Source organism: Hippocampus comes, unplaced genomic scaffold, assembly GCF_001891065.2.
Source record: "Hippocampus comes isolate QL1 unplaced genomic scaffold, H_comes_QL1_v1.1 scaffold174, whole genome shotgun sequence".
Lineage (NCBI taxonomy): Eukaryota > Metazoa > Chordata > Actinopteri > Syngnathiformes > Syngnathidae > Hippocampus > Hippocampus comes.
Window position 1 is genome coordinate 3960251 of NW_017805983.1, and position 21314 is coordinate 3981564.

Consider the following 21314-nt stretch of genomic DNA (forward strand, 5'->3'; position numbering starts at 1 on the left):
ACATTTGTTAATATTCTTGTGGCACAATGTTTATTAACATATAAATGTAGTATGAAAATAAAAGCGAATGACTTGTTTAAAAAAAAGCCGGTTTAGTCCAACCACTTGGTTGCTATTTTAAGCTTCAGTATCAAGGCAGGACAGCACAATATGTAATTTGGCGGAGAGTAAATGCCATCTGCGCGTGTACGCGGTCAGCCAATCAGAGAAGGGCAGAACTCCCCGCTTCCGCTGTGCCTCGACGTCGGCGACGCACAAAACAAGCAGGCGCCAGACATTTTAACACATTTCTCACTGAATGTGCTCGGCTAATCGTGGATCGTCCTCCATGACTGCCCAATCCGTCCTGTGGTGGAACCGTAAACAATTAAAAGCCAATAAACCCGTGGGAGTACGATTTCCAACACAAAGTGATTGTCTGGCTTGGATTGTCAAGGAAACGGGAGTGTCAGGCGTGTCACTGTCGATTGCACACGGAATTACGGGGCTCATACAAAAAGCCTCTCCCTTGGAATAACGTAATGTGAACGGCTAAATTTAAGGCAAATAGCGGGACCTAACGTGGATGGTTTTCGTGGCGTCACAATGGACCAGATTATACAGGGAAGACACCTACCCTGATCGAGAAGCGGGGGGTCCGTCGTATTTTAAGTGCATGGTTTTGTGTGAGCTTGGTGAAGCAACACAGTTTACTCTTTGTCAAACGCCATTTTGTGTGAATTTTAATAAAAGGGTGTCGTCAGCCATTTTTCTCCCTTTCACCCCTTGCTGCAGTACTAAAGATGGGACATAAACTGTTTTTACCGAATAGCAATGGTGATGAAGACCTCACTTATCCTCCCAAGGTTATGTTGTCACGAGGTATTGTACCAGGAGATGTATTCACGAGCATTCTGTCATTAGTGCAGGTGGTGACAGAACATGTTGTTTCCAAAATGGCTGCCATGAAAATGTTTACCTGTTGAACTTTGTATTATTGAACAATTTCTTTGACTACAGGTGTTTATCTCGTGTCCATGCAAAACTGGCTGCTTCATCAGGTTTATTGTATCGTGATGGATCAATTTAAATGACTTTAAACTCAAAATATTATATATATATATATATATATATATATCAGAATCAACAACATTGGGCCACTGTTAAAATGGAATTATGCTGAAGAAATAGTACTAACGTTCACATTCATGTGGCTCTAAAGAATTAAGTTTGATGATTTCAAGCAAATCAGTGCACCATACCTATAGAAGAAATCATCATGAGGAAATGAAAAAGTAATGCAATTTGAATGGTGACACAGCAGTACAGTCTCCTTTTGGAGTAGTTAAGCCATGACAAAATACAAAAAAAAATTTTTTTACATATAATGTCCATTTATGTACCATTCACATCTACATAGTGCAAAAGTTTAAACTTTTCTTGGTTAGCAAAAAAAAAAAAAAGTTTTACATGCAGTACAGTACACAGGATGACATATTTTTAGGACATCTATCGCTCAAACTTATGTTGTTTTTGTGGATGTATTAACCAATTAAAAAACCTTGGAAAAGGAGTGTCTGAACACATGTGCTTCATTTTTCACATTTAAGCCATGTGATGGAGTCTCAGTTTGTAGAAAACCTGTGATCTCGACACTGGATCACACAGCCAGTTTGTCGGTCTAGACCAGGGGTGTCAAACATACGACCCGCGGGCCGGAACCCCCCCCCCCCAGTAGGTTCAATCAGGCCCGCAGGATCATTTAAAAGTGAAAAAAATGCATAAAAGACATGGAATGAATATTTTTAATAAGGTGCAATTTACGGAGTATCTGCTAGGGGACATACCGTTTTGATCAGAGAAGAAGACAACTCCAGTCTGTCTGTCACTGACACAGACCCAACACAGCAGACGCTATCAAGGAATACTTTATTCTTTACACATTTAATATCACTCTCCTTAGTTTCTAAGGTGTGGGCAGTGATGAAATTTAGATTTTATATGCACATGTGTAAATGGTTTTAAAAATCCTTTTATCAATCTCATTTAATCTTAAAATGCATTACTATATTTTTCAATACAATATTACTTGTTAAAGTTTTGTGCCTTTGTACAATCAGTGGGATCAGTTGCAATGCATATATGTGAATGATAAAAGTAAATTGCACATTTGTCTAAGGAAATCTAAGGTGCTTCATGAAATGTTTTGTAAAAGATATGTTCATTAAATTTCAACATTGTTCGAATGTTCTTGTGCTTCTTTAGACCAAAACAAAGGAAAGACATGTTATTCTGGTTATTAATAGCACAGTATGGTATAATTTTAATGGTTCGGCCCACTTGACATCTACTGAAGCTGTATGTGGCCCACAATGTGAAATGAGTTTGACACCCCTTCTAGACCAGGGGTCACCAACCTTTTTGAGAGTGAGAACTACTTCATGTGTCCTGATTGTGTGAATGGCTACCAAATTGATGCACGTCTGAAATAACGTTTGTACAAATTACATTTAATAATGTTAGAATGTGTTATTTTTAATACTTAATGATTTTAATTTTCAGGCTCTGATCATCTTAAAGATGTCTCACAATACTGCCCGTCTTTGCATTTTTAAATCATAATTTCTACTAGCAAATCACAATCCTAGCACTGGTGGGCTATTGGTGTGGTCCTCATGGGCTACCTGGTGCCCGCGGGCCCCACGTTGGTGACCCCTGCTCTAGACCGACAAACTGGCTAAGGTCGATTGTGAACACAATTAAATTTTGCCCTGGTTCTGACTGGCAAATGAAAAGGTGTGATGAGCCTCAGTGTCTGCTGGAATCACCAGCCCTCCTTGCTGAGGGCACCCAGCAAGGAGGGCTTGCGCCACAGTTAAATTACTAGACATTACATTATTAGAGCATTTGATGCACTGCAACAAAAATAGTCCTCATTAGTGAAACCTTCGCTACTGTTGTAAAGAAACTAGATAACCAAGTGGGTTAAATACAGCAATAAAACAATTTATCAGACCTATGAGAGGTAATCCCACGCAATTTATTCATGACTGTATGGCAATTTGTGCAACCCCAAGCAGAACAATGACACAGCACCCTTGCTCAAGTTTTGATCAAAGACTGTCACATGATGACTGACATCCTGACATATGATCGGTTCAATTGGTGCATCGCTTATAGATGTCTATGAGGTATACTTGGATGTACCTCAACTTCCAAATGAAGTCACGTTGTTGTTTTTTTGGACAGATTACAAACTACTCTACTTACTTACAAACTACTCTACTCGAACAGCACCTCTGCTGGTCACATTCTCACAATGCACTCCATCTGGCCAAGGGAATCCTTAAAAATCTATTATGTTCATTCCTGGAAACACAATTGCACATATTTCCCAAGCTGTTAATATCCTTTGACTCTGGGAGCATTTTGAGCTGAGGATCACTGACCTGCGAGGAGGTTGCATTCAGGAGATCTGTTGCGGGGATCAGACAGCTTGCCTCACCCAGGAAACACACGAGAATGTGGAGTACATCAGCCCAGCGTCCAACAGTCAACATCAGGACCATCAATGCACCGAGACGCACCGCCAATGAGATCAGGAGCGCCTGGTTTGCTGGCAGATCATGCTGCTCGTCTGTTTCAGGAATACAGTATGTAATTTTGATACAGTATGGTAATAAAGAACATTCACTTCACTAAGCTTCATTTATGAATATTCATGCTAAATGCCTTTTTCCTGCCGCCATATGTATAAAATAGGCATTTCGAACCATGCTGCAGCTGAGATAGGCTCCAGCACGCCCGCGATCCTCTTGAGGATAAGTGGATTAGAAAATGGATGGATGGATGGTCATTGTGAAGGGAACAAGCCATTGCAAAGATCTCTCAACTGCCGTGCAGTTTTACATCACTCCAAAGTACAATTGTGGACAGTAATACACAGCAATTAAATAATGGACCTCATTAGATCACAAATGAATGTATGATGATTAATATTATCATTTATAGGTAATAGATTAGTATTTTCATTAACATTTATAGATAATAGAGTACTATTATCATTAACATTCTATGAATGCGGGGCAGATAAATTGATTTAGAAAATGTGAGACTGCACAGCACACCACACACACCACGCCATGGAAAGTTTCCAATTTGGATGTTTCCAAAATCCCTCAGCTCAACTTCACATGAAAATTTACTGAAGTTTTTTCATCGCTTTTGTAAGCAAGCATGTTAACTGTTGACACAATTCTTTGTATGTCGGGAAATAGCAAAGTTTCACCTGGATCATTGGTGGTAATTATTGAAGGTTTTCACTGCATGTTTTTGGTCTGCTAAACTTTCGGTGCGGTGGTGCGTGTCCCCCCCATCAAATAAACTACTCGCCATTTTATTCAAAGGGTAACGTTGTGAGATGAGTTTAGAATGATTCTAAATTGCTTTGGAATCATATTCTGTGATTTATATTTGGTTAAAGTTATATGGGAAAAAAATCAATTTGCAGCAGGGCTCAGTCTCAATCCCCTTACTATACACTGCTTAAGCTAATGTCTCACCCTGCATGTACACCACCAGCAGACTGTAACAGATTGTCAGCGGTGTCCAAAACCGAAGTGCTTCTGTTGCGGACAGAAAGTGTTGATTGATGATCACTACAGCTGCCACCACAGCCATGGCGAAGGTGACGGTGAGTATCCCGCATAGCACGGGAAGTAACAGAGGGCCGCGGCCGTTTGTCAGCAGGGTGATGCAAATGCCGCAGTAGCGTTGCGAGCTGTGCAGTTTGTAAAGAGTCGCGACGTGCCACTCTAAGGCCGAGGCCTTCCTGGCCAGCCAACAGCTGAGCGCCGCAGCCAGCAGCGAGCACAGCCAGCGATGCGGAGCCCCTTCGTGGAGGAATTGTAGTGTGCAGCCAAGGGCACATCCCAGGGAGAATTGGCTTTGAATCATGAGGCGCTGGAGCAACTTTAGAGAGTCCTGAATAACACAATTTATAGTGTACAATGTTACACAAGGTATGGGAGAGCTTCACAGTATGTGAAATAAATAATGAGACCATTATTTATTTTCATTATTTATGACCATTAATTGGCCAGACAATTTATCGGTTGGGTGCAAATTATGTGTACATGCATGTGGGTTTTCAATTGATATGTAAATAAATATTTTGGTCAGTGTACTTTGCCCCATTTCATCTATTGTGGGGGTGGTACTGTGCAGTCAAATGCGCAAATACAAAATGAAAAATAAAAAACTCACAAGCTGAGTGGGCACACAGTTAAGAGAAGCACATTACTTGTTTGTTTGCAGTTTTTTCATCAGCAGCATTCCTTTTCCAAGGCTCCCAAATTAACTGGATTTTTGTTTTACTGGAGACCCATCTCAGGTATTGACAAACCATAAAAATCTTTCTCTGATGTGCTTAGGAACATCTTAATCTCTTTTTCATGAGGCAACTGCAACTTCATGCCATTGTTTTCTTACCATTCCCCGTGCAACCCATCCAGAGACAGCGCGAAGACAAAATTCCAGCACCACTAGTGAGGCCACACGAGAACCGACAGCAGCCAGAATCCCAGCCACAAAGACAAAGTGCAGCTTCCTCGCCAGTCTACATTTAACCCTCCTCTGACTAGATGCAGCTTTGTCACTCCAGCTGTGGGTTACAGGAGTAAATAAACCATTAGTACTGTACTTTGAAGTTGAACTGCCCTCTCAAGTGTCTTTACCTTTCCTCCTCAACATACAAGCGCACTCTGAGAAGGGAGCCGAGCACAGAGATTCCACATGCACCCACAAACCCTGTAGGTTACGGTACATGTCATTTCATTGTCTCACAAACACAAGTGAAATCAAAACGTGATCGAGTCTCACCTTGAAGCAAACGACACAGCAGATTCATGTTAAGAGCCCACCACCCTGTCAAGTAGGATGTCGGCAGCAGTGACGTGACGAATGAAATCATAGCACTTGAAGAAAACTCTTTCCCTTTAAATGCTAGTAATACCGTAGCAGTGCATCTCATTTATATTGTCATAGGTATACTTTGTCATTCCGCGTGGTTTTACAAACAGCTGAGATGTTATTTATTTCTGGTTACCGTACATAGTTCAGGGTTATGCTTCGCTCAACCTGAAGCTTGTTAGCTTGTTCCAAAGGTTGGCCATCTGACTCACAGCAGATAATGGCAGCGCACACTGAAATATTTGTCATAAAATCATACACACATTTACACTGATGTCACGAGCCTTTTGAGAGAAGCATTAGGCAAAAATGTGGCATACGCCTATGGAATAGCAATTATTCCAAGACCTAGCGCACAGCTGGGATATTTGGAAAGTTTCCATGGGAATGAATGGGGAAGTTACAGGACTTTGACAATATGTCTTGTTTGTTGCTAAAATGTTTGTCTTTAATTGTGTTAATGTGTATTTAATCTTCAGTGTTCCACGTTTTAACAAAAAATACATAGCTTACAATTAAATATTTTTTTTATTTTCTTAATGATGTGTGTAAACATTACCCAACATTTCCAGTTAATTCCCTTTAACTAACATCATGAATTCCAACAGTGTCCAAAATTCAATTCCCATGGAAAGATTCTGAAAATCTTCCACCGATTCCGTTGTCACTATTTTGGTTGGCCATTTTCCAAGTCTGCATCATGTCACCAAGTCATTTTACAGACTTACGGTAAAGGGGAAAAACAGCAGACGACAATCTTAATCACACTGCTAAACCTCAAAGACCATTTTGAGTCAAAGTCCACTTATTGCACCATTAAAGTGTTTGAAGTGACACCAACAAGGGTTAAGCACCCAGAGCTTGATTGGACTTTGTCGTAGCAAGTTGTAAAAACATACAGTAGGGCATGCAAGTAGGGGACAACAAATGAATTTATGGCCGAGTCAACGCTTGAACTTCCTGTAGCGACTCCACTCACACTCTCATAAAACAGGCTTTCAAAATCCCAGAGGCAGGTTTCACACATTCATGATCGCGATGGTGTTCTTAAATAGGCATGTTTTCGATCCCTGATGTAAGTTCTTGTGCACAGGCATAAAAGACTGACTGCAGAGGAGACTGAAGACTTCTCCCATGGAAGCCACCGGTGCTGGCAGTGTGCAATACAACCGGTGGAATGAGGACAACATCAACATGAACGTGGAGGCGTCGCAGTCCCCCATGACAAGGTGAGTATGTTTCGATCCAGTAGCACCTTGACATTCTGACGCAGCAAAATCTTCCTGAAAAATATGCCTCCACATTTTCTGCTCACATCAATCAAGCTAATTTGAGTCTGCATCAAATCATTTACTGTGTGTGTAGCTTTGGTTTTTTTCCTTTGACATGAGTCTCAGCACTAGTATTAGGAGTTAATACTATATGTGTTATGGATACAGAGAGTAAGATAACGTTCTGTGGTGTGTTGCATTCAGGCTATATATCAGAATGTGCACTGGCAAGATTGGCATCATAGTGAAGGCAGCTGGGGCTCTGGCCGCAATAGTGTCTGTCTTCATCTTGGGATACGTGACAGGATACTACGTCCATAGATGCTGATGGAACCCGCAAATATGAAAAGGCCTTTTGGATGATCTCCAAAATGTGTGCTTTTGTGCCCCCCTGAAAAAAAACAAACAAACCAAAAGAAAAAAGACAACCACAAAGCACCCAGGTGATGAATGAATAAATCGGACATCAATGATTTATTGGCAAAGACAACTTTTGCTCACGATTTTCCAACTGTCTACACTCCAGCGGTTCATTTGTACAACTGTGGCTTTAATCACTTATAGAATAGAAGAATCTCAAGTTATAGCGATATGAAAAACAAACATGTGACAATAACATTTGAAACATTGGTGTTGGGAAACTAATGTAGTCAATTTTCAAACTCATTGGTCACTTCATGATATTACAGTGATTCCGTACCAGGGTGCCATAGGATACTAGGCAGTTTCACTTAATTTGTGTAAAATTTTTATTCATTAATCACAAATTGTTCATTTATCGATGCCAATGATGTATAGTGACAGACAGAACCATTAACTGCTCTTCCAATAAAGTTGCCATTCATACAACAGAGTACCGTAATAAGTTATGGCTTTGAACAAATATATCTGCTTTGTACTATACTAAAGAAGTTTCACACTGTACATTTGTGAGTAAATTGAAAAAAGAACATTTCAGTTTTCATAAATTGTGTGACATTTTTGTTTGGTTGTGAATTATTGTTGTTGGTTTTTTTTTTCATGCACTCGCCTTGGCTAAATAAAGTTGGTGAAAAATTTTGATATACCTGTGGAACATTTCATTCTTGACAGCTCTACCATCAACTTTTTTTCTGTGTCATTCATTCCTGCTACATCTTCTGGGCTCGCTCCTCAACGTATAGCTGCATCTGTTCCAAACATACAAAAACGCAATGTAGTCGCGGTGAATTTCAAATGGTAGAAAACTGCAAACATTTCTAAGTTGAATCAAGCAGACGCAAATTTAAACTGCAAACTGGAAAGAAAATAAACCCTCACAACCATGAAAAAATGGTCATCACAATCAAGATGGCTGATGGTAAAACACAGGGATGCAATGGCTCAGGATTCAAGCTAGGATTTCACTGTTATGTAAATATCTATTAAGAGTTTGAAGAAAGGGTTTCAAACTATTGTTTTTAAGTCAGGGTTGGGGTTTCAAAGTGATGTTTCCAACTCACCATTAACTGCTCTTCCAATAAAGTTGCCATTCATACAACAGAGTACCGTAATAAGTTATGGCTTTGAACAAATATATCTGCTTTGTACTATACTAAAGAAGTTTCACACTGTACATTTGTGAGTAAATTGAAAAAAGAACATTTCAGTTTTCATAAATTGTGTGACATTTTTGTTTGGTTGTGAATTATTGTTGTTGGTTTTTTTTTTTCATGCACTCGCCTTGGCTAAATAAAGTTGGTGAAAAATTTTGATATACCTGTGGAACATTTCATTCTTGACAGCTCTACCATCAACTTTTTTTCTGTGTCATTCATTCCTGCTACATCTTCTGGGCTCGCTCCTCAACGTATAGCTGCATCTGTTCCAAACATACAAAAACGCAATGTAGTCGCGGTGAATTTCAAATGGTAGAAAACTGCAAACATTTCTAAGTTGAATCAAGCAGACGCAAATTTAAACTGCAAACTGGAAAGAAAATAAACCCTCACAACCATGAAAAAATGGTCATCACAATCAAGATGGCTGATGGTAAAACACAGGGATGCAATGGCTCAGGATTCAAGCTAGGATTTCACTGTTATGTAAATATCTATTAAGAGTTTGAAGAAAGGGTTTCAAACTATTGTTTTTAAGTCAGGGTTGGGGTTTCAAAGTGATGTTTCCAACTCGGGTTACAAGACAGGGCTAAGGTTCTAACTCATCTTTGAAGCTTGGGTTTCAAAAAGGATTTCAAGTCAGCGTTAAGGATTCAAATTACTGTTACAAGTCGTCATGTGACAAGACTTCACAAAAATGATAGTCTGGCAAAAAATGCTGAACCTGGTTGGAATAGCCACTGCAACCTGAGTACATCAGATGATGGCTTCCATAGAAATGGAGTTCATTGTTTGGGACAAGGTGGCTTTTTTAGGGAATGTTTTTGTGTGATACTATCTACAGAAACCCTTGTCAAAAAACACCTTTAAATAAGATTAAAAATGAATTTTTTGTTTTGTCTGCTAATCGGGGATTTTAGAGGCCTTTTCAAATGCTCATTCAATGTTTTTCAGAAACTTCCAAAAAAGATGGCAGGCGCTTGTCAAGTTACTATTACAAGATAAGGTAAAGGTTTCAAACCAGTCAAGTCAGTTAGGCTTACAAGCAATCAAATTAGAGTTTCGAGATAAGGGTGGCTTGAGATTCAAATTAGAGTTTCAAACCAGAGATGGGGTTTCAATTAGCGTTTGGAAACGAGCTTGTCATGTCACATGGTAAAAACGCTGGACTGCAAAAGCAAATGTCATCATGTGAACATTCTCCCTCCTTTTCATTCACTCTGTCACTGACAATCACAAGCAAAACAAATCTTACTAGTACTGTATAATACTGTATATGTGACTGGATATTCTCAAGACATGACCATCAATGATATACACTGTTTTACCTTCACTATGTCGGACGTCAAGGTTTTCAGCGGGATGAGTCTGGGCTCCTGCATGTGGACCTCCTGCTCATCAGCAACTATCCATGGGAAATCCTATAAAACAAGCAAGTGCTAAAATTGACACAACACACATATCTGTGGGGTTTTAATTGCTGCCCCCCCCCACACACACACACACACGTTATGTCCAATTATGTGTTCTTACCTTTATGACTTGAACTTTCTCCATGTTGCGCATGGCGGAGTTTCTCGTGTGAACTAATACTGTGAATGAACACTCTGAGAGAAGGAAATAAGTTTACGCCGATTCTGAAAGGTAACTCAAGGTTGTTTAACCACAATGCTGTTAATTACATCTCACCTGGTGGATTATTATTTAAGACAGCGTCACACACGCTGATCTTCAAAATGAACGCCCTGAGCAACTGCTCCACATGAGACAGTAATGTGTCAGAGCTAAAAGTAAAATAAGACCGGTAGTTAATATACTAGCTACACCGGTGATTGTTGTTTGAAAGGACAGGGATTTGCAAACCTAATAGAAAGCAACGGCGGTTGAGATATCTCAAAAACAAATCTCTCGACTGGATGATGTTCCTTGTCCATAATGACGACAACCACTTTCTCAGCATCATTCTGCCAGGAAAATGGAGGCGAGTGAAGATCGACATTGTACATTTCCAGTATCACTGAGCCCATGTCTTACCTTCTCAATAAGCGGCTTTATACAGTGAAGTGTATCTTGGATGTACTGGTTCAGCTCAGGGTGACATGACATCTGTTAAAGTAACCAAACGTTTGAGCTTAGGCGGTATAAAAAGCAACGTACCAAATCTGTAAGTTCATCATGTACCTGCACAGGGACATTGTACTTCTTTCGCTTCTGAAATATTCCAGACGGATACACTTCACGGACATACAGGATGAGGTGAATGGCAACTTCCAGGAATTCACACAAAATGTCAGCAACCACTGTGGGGCGAGGAGGGGTGGGGGGGGGGACGAGTTAATTCTTCTGATCACGTGTAAAGATGCAGCTGTTCACCACAACAAACACCCTATATTTTAGAATAATGTCAAACGGAACTGAGCGTTACAATCTTTGGAAATCAATGCAGATTTTTTGATTGAGCTTTCTTGAGCATCCGTGATGAGAAATTCGTCTTGAGTTACCCTTTAAGCAATGCCGTTTATTTTAAATAAGGGGTGAAGATTGAAAAAATAATGTTTAACTGTTCCACGCCATACCTTGTCCAAAATTGAGATCTTGCCTCGTTAGAGTTGTCATGATTCCAACAACTGAGACAGGAAGAAGCTGCTCGCTTCCACTTGGAAGCTCGATTTTATTTGTCAGACAGCGGCGACTACATACCAGAAGCCAAATATTAAGTACACAAAATAAGAAGACAGCTTTTAAATGTAACTCAATATATTATACACGTATTAAAAAAATCAAATAAAAATCACAGCACAGAATCGTGTTTTTCTTTTCGGTTGCGCTATTCAATAATACTCGGCGCACAATAATGACGTAGGTTCATGCAAGCGTTTGTTGTCCACTAGTGATGATGTAACGCGTATGGGGGGGGGGCGTTTCTCCATTGCTAGGTAAATACGTAACGTTAGTAATACTCAATGTGGTTATTATTTACTTTTTTTTTTTTACCGACTCTTCATGCAAGGTAATAATACACAGCCCATCTGTAAAACATTCATTTTAAAGACAAAACATACTCATACACACCCAATTCAAAAAAGAAATTTTACAAAAGACAACTGCAATGTTTTTCACAACAAATGTGAGTTTCGAAATGTTTAATTGGGACATTTTTAGGGTCCTGTTGTTAATTCACGCGCCGTGGTAAATTATTACATGAAATCCATAACGTTTCCAAGGATCTGATTTTCATTTCAGGGCATTTTAAAGATATGTTAACTGCTTCCCAGCTAATCACCCAGCTGTTGGTTGTCATTCATTTAAAATTAAATGGTGTGGTAGGTGCCAGGCAGAAGTGGACTCTCACAATGCAGACTCAGATGAAATGTACACAACAAATATTTCCAGAAAAAGTGGCGCAAAGTCGACATAATACAAATAAAGATGCCGGTAAACACACCAGGATAAAACAAGAGAAACAAAGGATGCTTGCAAGAGGCAAGGAAAATAAAAACAAAAATAGCTTGTCTCAAAAGGGCAGGAAAACCAATTCACGACAATACAAACCGAGAATAACTTACCAATACCAAATTTCCACCGACTAGAAAAAATGGAGAGCAAAAAAATGAGGAACGGGAAAAAATGGAGCAAGATATGGAACGTCTAGACAATTGCATAGGAACAAAGGCTTGAGCAAGGCAAATTATCCGACAGTTGTCACCAGGAGAATCCTTTAATCGTGGCTTGATCGCGATGCAAGACAAGTGCGCAGCTGAAGGAAACCCACCATTCAGCTGGAACTCAAAACAAAACAGGCTGAACATCACAGTCAGTCTGGAATTCTCTGCTTAATTCACCCCCCAACCTAAAATCAGCGCAAGACAATGGATGAATTCATCTGACTACTAATCTGAGCACTGATTATTATTGTTTTACTAAGGTCGTTAAATATCGTTTTTATTTAACCTTTCATGATTGATTTTTCTTTTTTTGATTGGTGAATACAGGAAGCAGAAATAGACACATACACAAAAAACACATTGATTTTAATTTTTTTATTTCCTCTGAAAATGTTCCTTCAGGCCCAAGTGGAACATCAGAATAAGAAAAATACCAGTAATGCAAAAATGTATGGCCACACATTATTAAAATACCAAAGCACCATAAAAGTGCTGTTAATTGTGCAGAATGAAAGTTACAGGACGCTAAAAGTCCTGCTTGAGGTAGATCTGTGAAAAGAAAATGTGAACGCATTTGGCAGAAATGACTTCCTCTATGGCTCACTGACACAGTGAGGTTAAATAAATTTGTAGCTGAGCTTGAACCCAACCACATACCCGACCCTTCTGATCGGTTTCCGTCTGTTAGCATTGATAGCCTATACTCCCCCATATTGAACCATCAAAGATGGCGACTTTCATCAATTTGCAACACTATTTTGGATCAATTTACTGCACACACTTGAAGGAACCTGAATCCCCAAAGGAAGAAGAATCAGCTCTTATAGACAACCCCAGCGTTGAATGACCACGTCACCTCCATTTCTTAGCCAGGTGGAGACCAAGCTGTAAGAGTTGAGAATGTTCACATCAGTCTATTTGATGTAGACTGGAGAAAATGGTGAATGCTGGTTTGGACAATTAGCATGTGTTTTTAGCTTGAAGAGATTTCCCTTGCAAAGCAGTGCCCCCCCCCCACCCCCTCTTTCCCTCCACATTACAACACATTTCTTTGGTTGACATGACAATGAGTTGGAGGAAATGCACGATGTACAGATGGTGAAAATGTAAACAATATCATTGGAGGGAACCAGTGTTGCGAACCAGGCAAAATCAGAGTTGTTCAAGCCTGGCAAACTGAAGTCTGACAACAGGTAATACTTATGGCCCGTGCACCTCCACTTGCATGTTTTGCCAGTTTTGGTCTATGTAAACATGCAGGAGCATTAAGTCCCTAAGAATGGATTCCAAGAGTCACATTTTAATGCTTTATGTCTGCATCTAATTAGAGCAGCATTATGCCCACAATTTGGGCATAAAACCGTAGAGGACTCAAGAGACTCCTGTGCTATTTTTATCGTCTTTTTCATCTCTGACAAGTTGTTTTTCTTACTGTCGCCAAAGTCCAGTAACCTGTTTGCCTCAGCCTCTGGTTTAAATCTCAGGGGCATGAGTTCTCGGTCCACAATCATCCCTCCCCTTGGCCTGTATGGTGTCCGAGTCACTGTAGGGCCTGTGCTGATTCTGATGGGCTCTAGTTTCTTTTCTGGAAGCTTTTCTTTCTTCGACGATATTCTTCCCTTTGATTTTTGAGACACAATAGGCGGAAGCATTCGTTGTTTATGGGTCTGGAGGCCTTTCCTTTCCTCTTTTAAGAAGTCACCATGGCCAAGCTTTGTTTTTGATGTTTTCTGAGAAATGGGTGAGAGCTTTGGTTTTTGTGTTTCAGGCAAGAAATTGGTCTGTATCCCTTTTGATTTTACTGTCACTGATTCACCACACGTACTGCCTGTTTTTATAGGTGCGAGCACTGGCTTTGACTTTGACAGTTGTGTTTTTTTTTTCTCCAAGCCACTTTTTGGTCCATCTTTTTGTGGGATAGGTGAAAGTCGGCGTGGCTGTTGAGATGGGTGAGGCACTTTCTTTTCTTTCATTTTATGTCCCTCAGCTTTGCGTAGGATAGGGGGGATGACTCCTGATTTTACAGACTCCTGTGATAATTTTGTTTCACTTGGGATCTCTTGTATCTGTAGCTTTCTTGTGTCTTCAAGTGGTGGTGTCACTGGAAATGCTGCAGATATATCATCTATATCCGGCATTGAAGTTGATGTGGCAGCATCTTTGAACGGTGGTGATGGTACCAGTTCAGGCTCTGGTTCAGGCTCTGGCTCAGGCTCTGGTTCAGGTTCTGGCAAAGGTTCTTGCACAGGCTCCGGTTCAGGCTCTGGTTCAGGCTCAGGCTCAGGCTCAGGCTCAGGCTCTGGTTTAGGCTCTGGCTCTGGCTCAGGCTCAGGCTCAGGCTCAGGCTCAGGCTCTGGTTTAGGCTCTGGCTCTGGCTCAGGCTCAGGCTCAGGCTCAGGCTCAGGCTCTGGTTCAGGCTCAACTATGATTTCTATGTCAGCCTCTGTGTTTTCTTCTTCCTGGGGTGATGGTACTGGTTCAGGTTCATCCTCTGGAACATCCACAACTTCTTCATCTGGGAACGGCACCGTCTGAGTGTCTTCTTTATCAGACTCGGTGATGTCTTTTTCAAGTAACGGTTCAGATAAGTCTTCTGTATCAGACAAAGTGATCTCTCCATGCGGAGACAGCACCGGGCAAGGTATGTCCTCTGTGTTTTCCTCTGATAGGCGTTCAGATAAACTGCTTTCACTTTCCTGTGAGGGCTCAACCTCAACAGTCTCTTTTGGTGGTGATGGAACTGATTCAGGTAAGTCTTCTTTATCAGACACAGGAGACTCTGGTATCTCCTCTATGATAGGTTCAACGATTTCTTTGGGTGGTGATGGCACCTTTTCAGGTATGACCTCTATGGGTGATGGCACAGTAGGTAATTCTTCCATATCAGGTACCTGGATCTCTCGGTGAGACACAGATCCTGATATTTCTGTGTTGGTCACACTGACAGATAGATTGGATGAACTTGATACGGTCGATGCAGGATTTTCCTCCACTGCAGTTTCTGAGTTGTCAATTTTGACCATTAAGTCATATTCTACACATGTAAATGCTGTGGGTATTGGCATTTCCTCTGTCTCATTCATAGTGACTGATAAAGTGAATGAACTTGACACTGTGTAGGATGGAGACTCTACTACTGCTACAGTTTCTTGGATCTCTTGCGTTTTGTTGATCTTTATTGAGAAGTCATACTCAACCGACGTACTTGGTATTGGTTCAGATATAAGCATTGTATCAGAGGCAGTGATCTCGCTGTGTGGTTCACATATGTCCCCTATATTTGTTTGTTCAAATACACCATGTGTATCAGATCCTTGCATTTCTCCATGTAATGGTTTAGATAAGTCCTCTGTATTAGATAAGTGGATTTCTCCATATGATTGCGGCAACAACAGTGGTCCGGATAATTCTTCTGTTTTGCTCACAATAAGTGAGAACGTGGATGAACTTGATACAGTTGACATAGAATACTGCTCTCTTACTGTCTCTTGTATTTTATTCACTTTTATAATAATGTCAGACTCTATATGGGTATTTGGCACAGATGTGCCTATGTCTTGTGCATCTGGTACCAATTCTGAAATGCCCTCTGTGTCAGATGCCATTATGTTGTCATATGGTTGTGACACAGCTCCAGATAGGTCGTGTATAGTCGGCACTGGTACTAATGTGTCCTCTGTATTTTTTGCAGGACCTGCAACAGTTTGTGTATTAAATGTCACACTCTCATCATTTACTGATGACACCACTGTCAGTGTATTCTCCGTACCAGATATATGGATTTCCTCATGTGATTGCAGCCCGTCTGTTTTGCTCATGGTGACGGATACAGTAGACAAATCCTCTCTTGCTGTTTCCTGGCTTGTGTTGATTTTGATGACAATGTCTGACTCTACATAATTAGTTGGGTCAGGAACGAACATATCTTCTGCAATTTGCACTGGTCCAGTTATATTCTCAGTATTTAGTACAGGTTCAGATATATCCCTTGCCTGTGCTATTGGTTCAGGTGATGGGGTCTCTTCATGTAACGATGACATCAATATACATTTGTTCTCCATACCAGATACATGGATCTCTCCATGTGATTGTGACAATGACACAGATTCCGATATTTCCTCTGTTTTGTTCACAGTGACTGATATTGTGGATGAACTTGATACAGCAGACATTGGTGATTCCACTCCACTTGTTTGGAGTTCTTGTTTTTTATTGATCTTGATTAAGATGTCAGACTCCACATAGGTGTTTGGCACGGCAGTGGATATATCTTCTGTAATTGACAGTGATTTGGATATATTCTTTGTATGTGGCAGTTGTTCAAATATATTTTCTATATCAGACGCAAGTATCTCTCCCTGCGATTGTGGCATTGACACTGATCCCGAATCTGAAACCAGCCCTTCTGTTTTGCTTACCATCACTGATACAGTGGAAGTACTTGATACACTGGACATAGGAGACTCCTCCCCTGGTATTTGTTTCATTTCTTGTCTTTTGTTGAACTTGATAGACAAGTCATACTCTAAAACTTTGCTTGGCACTGGATCAAGGATGTCTTCTGTAATTGGTTCGGCTCTATAAATATCTTTTGTCTTTGAAGCTGGTCGAGATATGTACTCAGTATCAGATAAATTGATCTCCTCACATGGTTGTGACATTGGGCCAGGTGTGTAACCTAATTTTGGAATTTGTTCAGACATGATAACTTCTGCATCAGATAAAGAAATTCCTTCATGTTCGAATTGCTCTGCTCCAGATATGTCCTCTCTCTCAGACACACGGATCTCTTCATGTGATCGTGGCAAAGGCACTGCTACACATATATCCTCTGTATCCAACACATGAATGTTTTCATGTGATTCTGGCAAAGACACCATTTCACACTTGTCCTCTGTACCCAAGACTTGAATATCTTCATGTGATTGTGGAGATGACACGAGTGCAGATATGCTCTCTGTATCAGATACGGGGAACTCTCCAAGTGATTGAGGTATTGACACTTGTCCTGATATGTCCTCTGGTTTGCTTTCAGTGACTGATACATTGTCTGTACTGGGCACACTGGATACAAGTGATTCATCTCCCACTGCATCTTGTGTCTCCTGTGCTTGTTTGATAGTGTTTAATAGGTCATAATCTGCAACATCTATTATGTCCTCTTTCACTGGCACTGATCCAAGCATGTCCTCTGGATGTGGTAGTAGTTTACATACTTCGTCTCTCTCATACACAAAAATCTCTCCGTGTGGTTTTGGCACATGTTCAGAAATGTTTTCTGCATTTGACACTACTTTAGTTCTTTCAGATGAAGAAGTCTCATCCTGTGGGAACAGAACTGATCTAGCTATGACATCTGTATCAGATACAATGATCTCTCCATGTGATTGCGGCAGTGATGCTGGCCCCGATACCTCTCCTGTTATGCTAACAGTAACGGATACAGTGGAAGAACTTGATACAGCTGGTATAGGAGATTCTGCTCTTGGTGTTTTTTTGGTTTCTTGTCTTTTGTTTATTTTAATTGAAAGAGTCAATGTCTCTTCTGTAATATCATCTGATCCAGATATGTCTGTATTTGAAGCCAGTTCACTTATGTCCTCTGCATTCGATACTGGGATTTGTTCACATGGTTGTGACATTGGTCGATGCATGTTCTCCATATTTAGCACAGGTGCTGATATATCCTTTGCATCAGACGAGGACATTCCTTCATGTCCTGATGGCATTTGCTTAAATACTTCATCTGAATCAGATACGGGGATTTCATTGTATGATTGTGGCGCTGTTTGAGGTACACATATTTCTTGGTGTGAATATGACAATGACAGCGGCCCCTCTTCATGTTCTGATGTCGCTTGTCCAAATACCTCCACTGAATATACGCGTTTCTCATTTTGAGACTGTGTCACTGACACTTGTCCACATATGTTCTCCATATTAGATACATCATGTGAACCTGAGTCAGAAGCTGGTCCAGGTATGTGTTCTGTATCCGATATATGGATTTCTCCGTGTAGTTGCGGCAGTGACACTGCTCCTGATATTTCTGTTTTGTTCACAATGACTGAGATGTTGGCTGAACTTGACACACTGGATGCATGAGATTCATCTCTCACTGTTATTTCATGCATTCTGTCATATTCAACAGCTTTGTCTTCTGCACTTTGTAATTGTTCACACGTGGCCGCTGTATCACGTAAAGTGATCTCCAACTTTGGTATTTCCCATGTATTTGACACTGATTCTGATATGTCATCTGTGTTGGTAATTGACACTCCAGATGTGCATTGCACTTCAGATACACGACTCTCTCCACAGGTATGTGGCAATGACATTGGTCTTGATACTTCCTCTGTTACGTTCACAATGACTGATAGAGTGGATGAGCTTGATACAGCGGACATAGGAGAGTCTGCTCGGGTTGTTTCTTGAGATTCTTGTCTTGTGTTGATCTTGATGATGATGTCAGACCCTTTATAGGTAATTGAAGATGTGCTTTCTGTTACTAGACCTGGTACTGATATGTCCTCTGTACTTGGTACTGGATTAGATTGGTCCTCTCTATCAGTTGAAGGTGTTGCTCCACACGGTGAAGCCACTGATCCGGATGTGTCCTCTGAATGAGATACATGAATCCCGCCTTGTGACTGACATTGTGAAATTGGTCTTGGTATTTCACCCATTTTGTTCACAGTGACTGATACAGTGGATGATCTTGATATCGTGGACATTGAAGATTCATTGCCTGCTGCATCTTGTCTTTCATGGATCTGGGTTACGTCATACTCTGCACCGGGTGTGGGCAATGGAGTGGGTATGTCCTTTGGACTTAGCACTGTTGGTAATGGTGCAGATATTTCTTTGGCATTGGTCTCAACGAATGACACAGTGGCAGAGATGGATGAACCTCGGGCACCTGATGTGGCCACATCCTGCACCGGCTTTTGTCGTGTCTCTTGCCTTTTGTTGATCTGTCTTAGGAAGTCATACTCTGAAAAAGACGACAAATAGTAATATTAGAAGTGAATTTAGACTGCACTATAGCACAGAGACAATATTTTTCCCAATCAGCGAATCACTCTTACATATTTCAAAGCCTTTCAAATCTGTCTTCATCTCACACCTTTTGGCAAAGAGTATGCATTTCCCCGTGTACTGTTTCCCCAAAGACCAAAAACCTCACGAGGATTCTAAATTGCAGCAGATATGAATTATTTTCTGCGCCAATTATCCTACAATATACTGTAAATCAGATGAAATAGCCTCCAGATCTGTGACCCTAAACAGATTAAGAGGTCAAAAAAGTATTGATAAATGGTTACACCACTCCATAATTACTTCTCCTTTGCAATATTGTTCTTTTGTTATGCACATAAGATCAACAACTTCCACCACAATCCGTGTTGATGGTCCGACTTTGATTTAGTAGACTTTGGAAAAAAAAAAATTCCAATTGACAACAATTATATTTGGAATTATTCCATATTCCAAATCATAATCACCATAAATCCTGGACAGACAATGTTTTAAAGTTCATAAAAGCATTCAAATGTTCTGTGATACAAATATAAGCAGAGATTACCCAGATGATTATGTTAATGACAATCAAACAAATAAGTAGTTACTTAAAGGAGAAGTCTAGTCAAAAAGGGTCGCGGGGCATGCTGAGGCCTATCCCAGCTATCTTTGGTCAATAGGCAAACTGAACTGGTTGCCAGCCAAACTCCGAGTACACACAGACGAGCAACCATCCACAATCACAATCACACCGAGGGACAATTTCGAGTGTTCCATTAACCTGCCACACATGTTTTTGGAATGTGGGAGGAAACCGGGATACCAAGAGGAAACCTACGCAGGTACGGGGAGAACATGCAAACTCCACACAGGAAGGCCGGAGGCGGAATTGAACTCTGCACCTTTGCACTGTGAGGCCGGTGCACTAACCACTCGACCACTGGGCCGACCTGATTAAACATCACTGCTGTTAATTTATAGAAGAGTGCCATGTCATGACGTACAGGTCGTCATAGGCCTGTCACAATAATTACTATAGCGACTTATGATTCAATGAATATAATGGACAATATTGTTTTGTTTTACATACGTGTTTACATAAATCATCACCAGAATTCATGCTGCTTTGTTCCTATCAGTCGACTTCCTTGCTCTGGAAGTCTCACATGCACACATACACACGCAGCAGTGGAATGGCTTTTGAAAAACATATCGGTTCTCTTTGCGTGCTCCCCGTTGATTCATAGAGATTCGTACCTCTTTTCCTCATTCATAGCTCTGTATAGTCACGCTAATAGTCACCAAGTAACAGTAAAGCTAGCTGGCACAACCATGTGTAACGGCGAAGAGCTATCCTGTTCTGTATTCTTTTTGCATTGCTTGATCATGCACTATGGGTTCTGCGAATATTCGCAATGCCCGCCAGGAACTTAAAGAGACTGGCATGTGGCACCAGATACCTGTTTCGAATGCCAGAATTGACAGTGAGACCAGTGTACTGAGTCTGTATTACAACTCTCATAAAGTCACTGTACCGTCATAGAAACACGTCAGCCTCTGTGTATCATATAATACTTTTACTTTTAATAAATAGAGGGCTTTTTTTCGGAGGGTACATATCAGATCAGTGTTTTTTCACACTTTGTTGAGCCAAGGTACCCATTTTACATGTGAAAAATCTCACACCTATACCAAACATAAACAAAAAGTATGACTGCTGTAATAACGGTCTTGTCTGCATTTAGTCACAAGTGTACTGACTCGGTGTGAAATCTGGGCTTGTGTAATTGAACACAAAGCTGATACACTTGCAGGGAACCATGATTTATTTT

General features: G+C 40.6%; 4 protein-coding genes across 5 annotated transcripts; 1 reads left to right on the top strand and 3 right to left on the bottom strand.

Annotated features, from left to right (window-relative positions):
• Positions 1-3000: 3000 nt before the first annotated feature.
• Positions 3001-6601, bottom strand: tmem82 (transmembrane protein 82). 2 transcript variants are annotated; one of them, XM_019891169.1, is made up of 6 exons: positions 5860-6601; positions 5715-5787; positions 5470-5641; positions 4542-4962; positions 3429-3616; positions 3001-3348 (listed from the first exon to the last, which is right to left on the bottom strand). In XM_019891169.1, exons 1-6 carry the CDS (start codon positions 6008-6010, stop codon positions 3343-3345), a joined length of 1011 nt encoding a protein of 336 aa, XP_019746728.1. In that variant the 5' UTR covers positions 6011-6601; the 3' UTR covers positions 3001-3342. The 2 variants fall into 2 exon arrangements, with proteins under 2 accessions (XP_019746728.1, XP_019746727.1); XM_019891168.1 differs by having other exon boundaries at positions 3001-3616.
• Positions 6602-6810: 209 nt separating this feature from the next.
• Positions 6811-7622, top strand: smim1 (small integral membrane protein 1). The gene is made up of 3 exons (XM_019891171.1): positions 6811-6961; positions 7043-7178; positions 7425-7622. The coding sequence occupies exons 2-3, from the start codon at positions 7084-7086 to the stop codon at positions 7546-7548; spliced, it is 219 nt and encodes a 72-aa protein (XP_019746730.1). The 5' UTR covers positions 6811-6961; positions 7043-7083; the 3' UTR covers positions 7549-7622.
• Positions 7623-8855: 1233 nt separating this feature from the next.
• mad2l2 (mitotic arrest deficient 2 like 2) lies at positions 8856-11656 on the bottom strand. The gene is made up of 8 exons (XM_019891170.1): positions 11374-11656; positions 10979-11097; positions 10832-10903; positions 10661-10761; positions 10487-10581; positions 10331-10404; positions 10126-10218; positions 8856-9060 (listed from the first exon to the last, which is right to left on the bottom strand). Exons 1-8 carry the CDS (start codon positions 11411-11413, stop codon positions 9022-9024), a joined length of 633 nt encoding a protein of 210 aa, XP_019746729.1. The 5' UTR covers positions 11414-11656; the 3' UTR covers positions 8856-9021.
• A 3133-nt stretch (positions 11657-14789) lies between these two features.
• Positions 14790-20752, bottom strand: LOC109528281 (uncharacterized; the record flags this gene model as incomplete). Its single annotated transcript, XM_019890662.1, has 2 exons — positions 20740-20752; positions 14790-19456 (listed from the first exon to the last, which is right to left on the bottom strand). Coding segments are annotated over exons 1-2 (4680 nt in total), but the record flags the coding sequence as incomplete, so codon positions are not given.
• Positions 20753-21314: the final 562 nt, after the last annotated feature.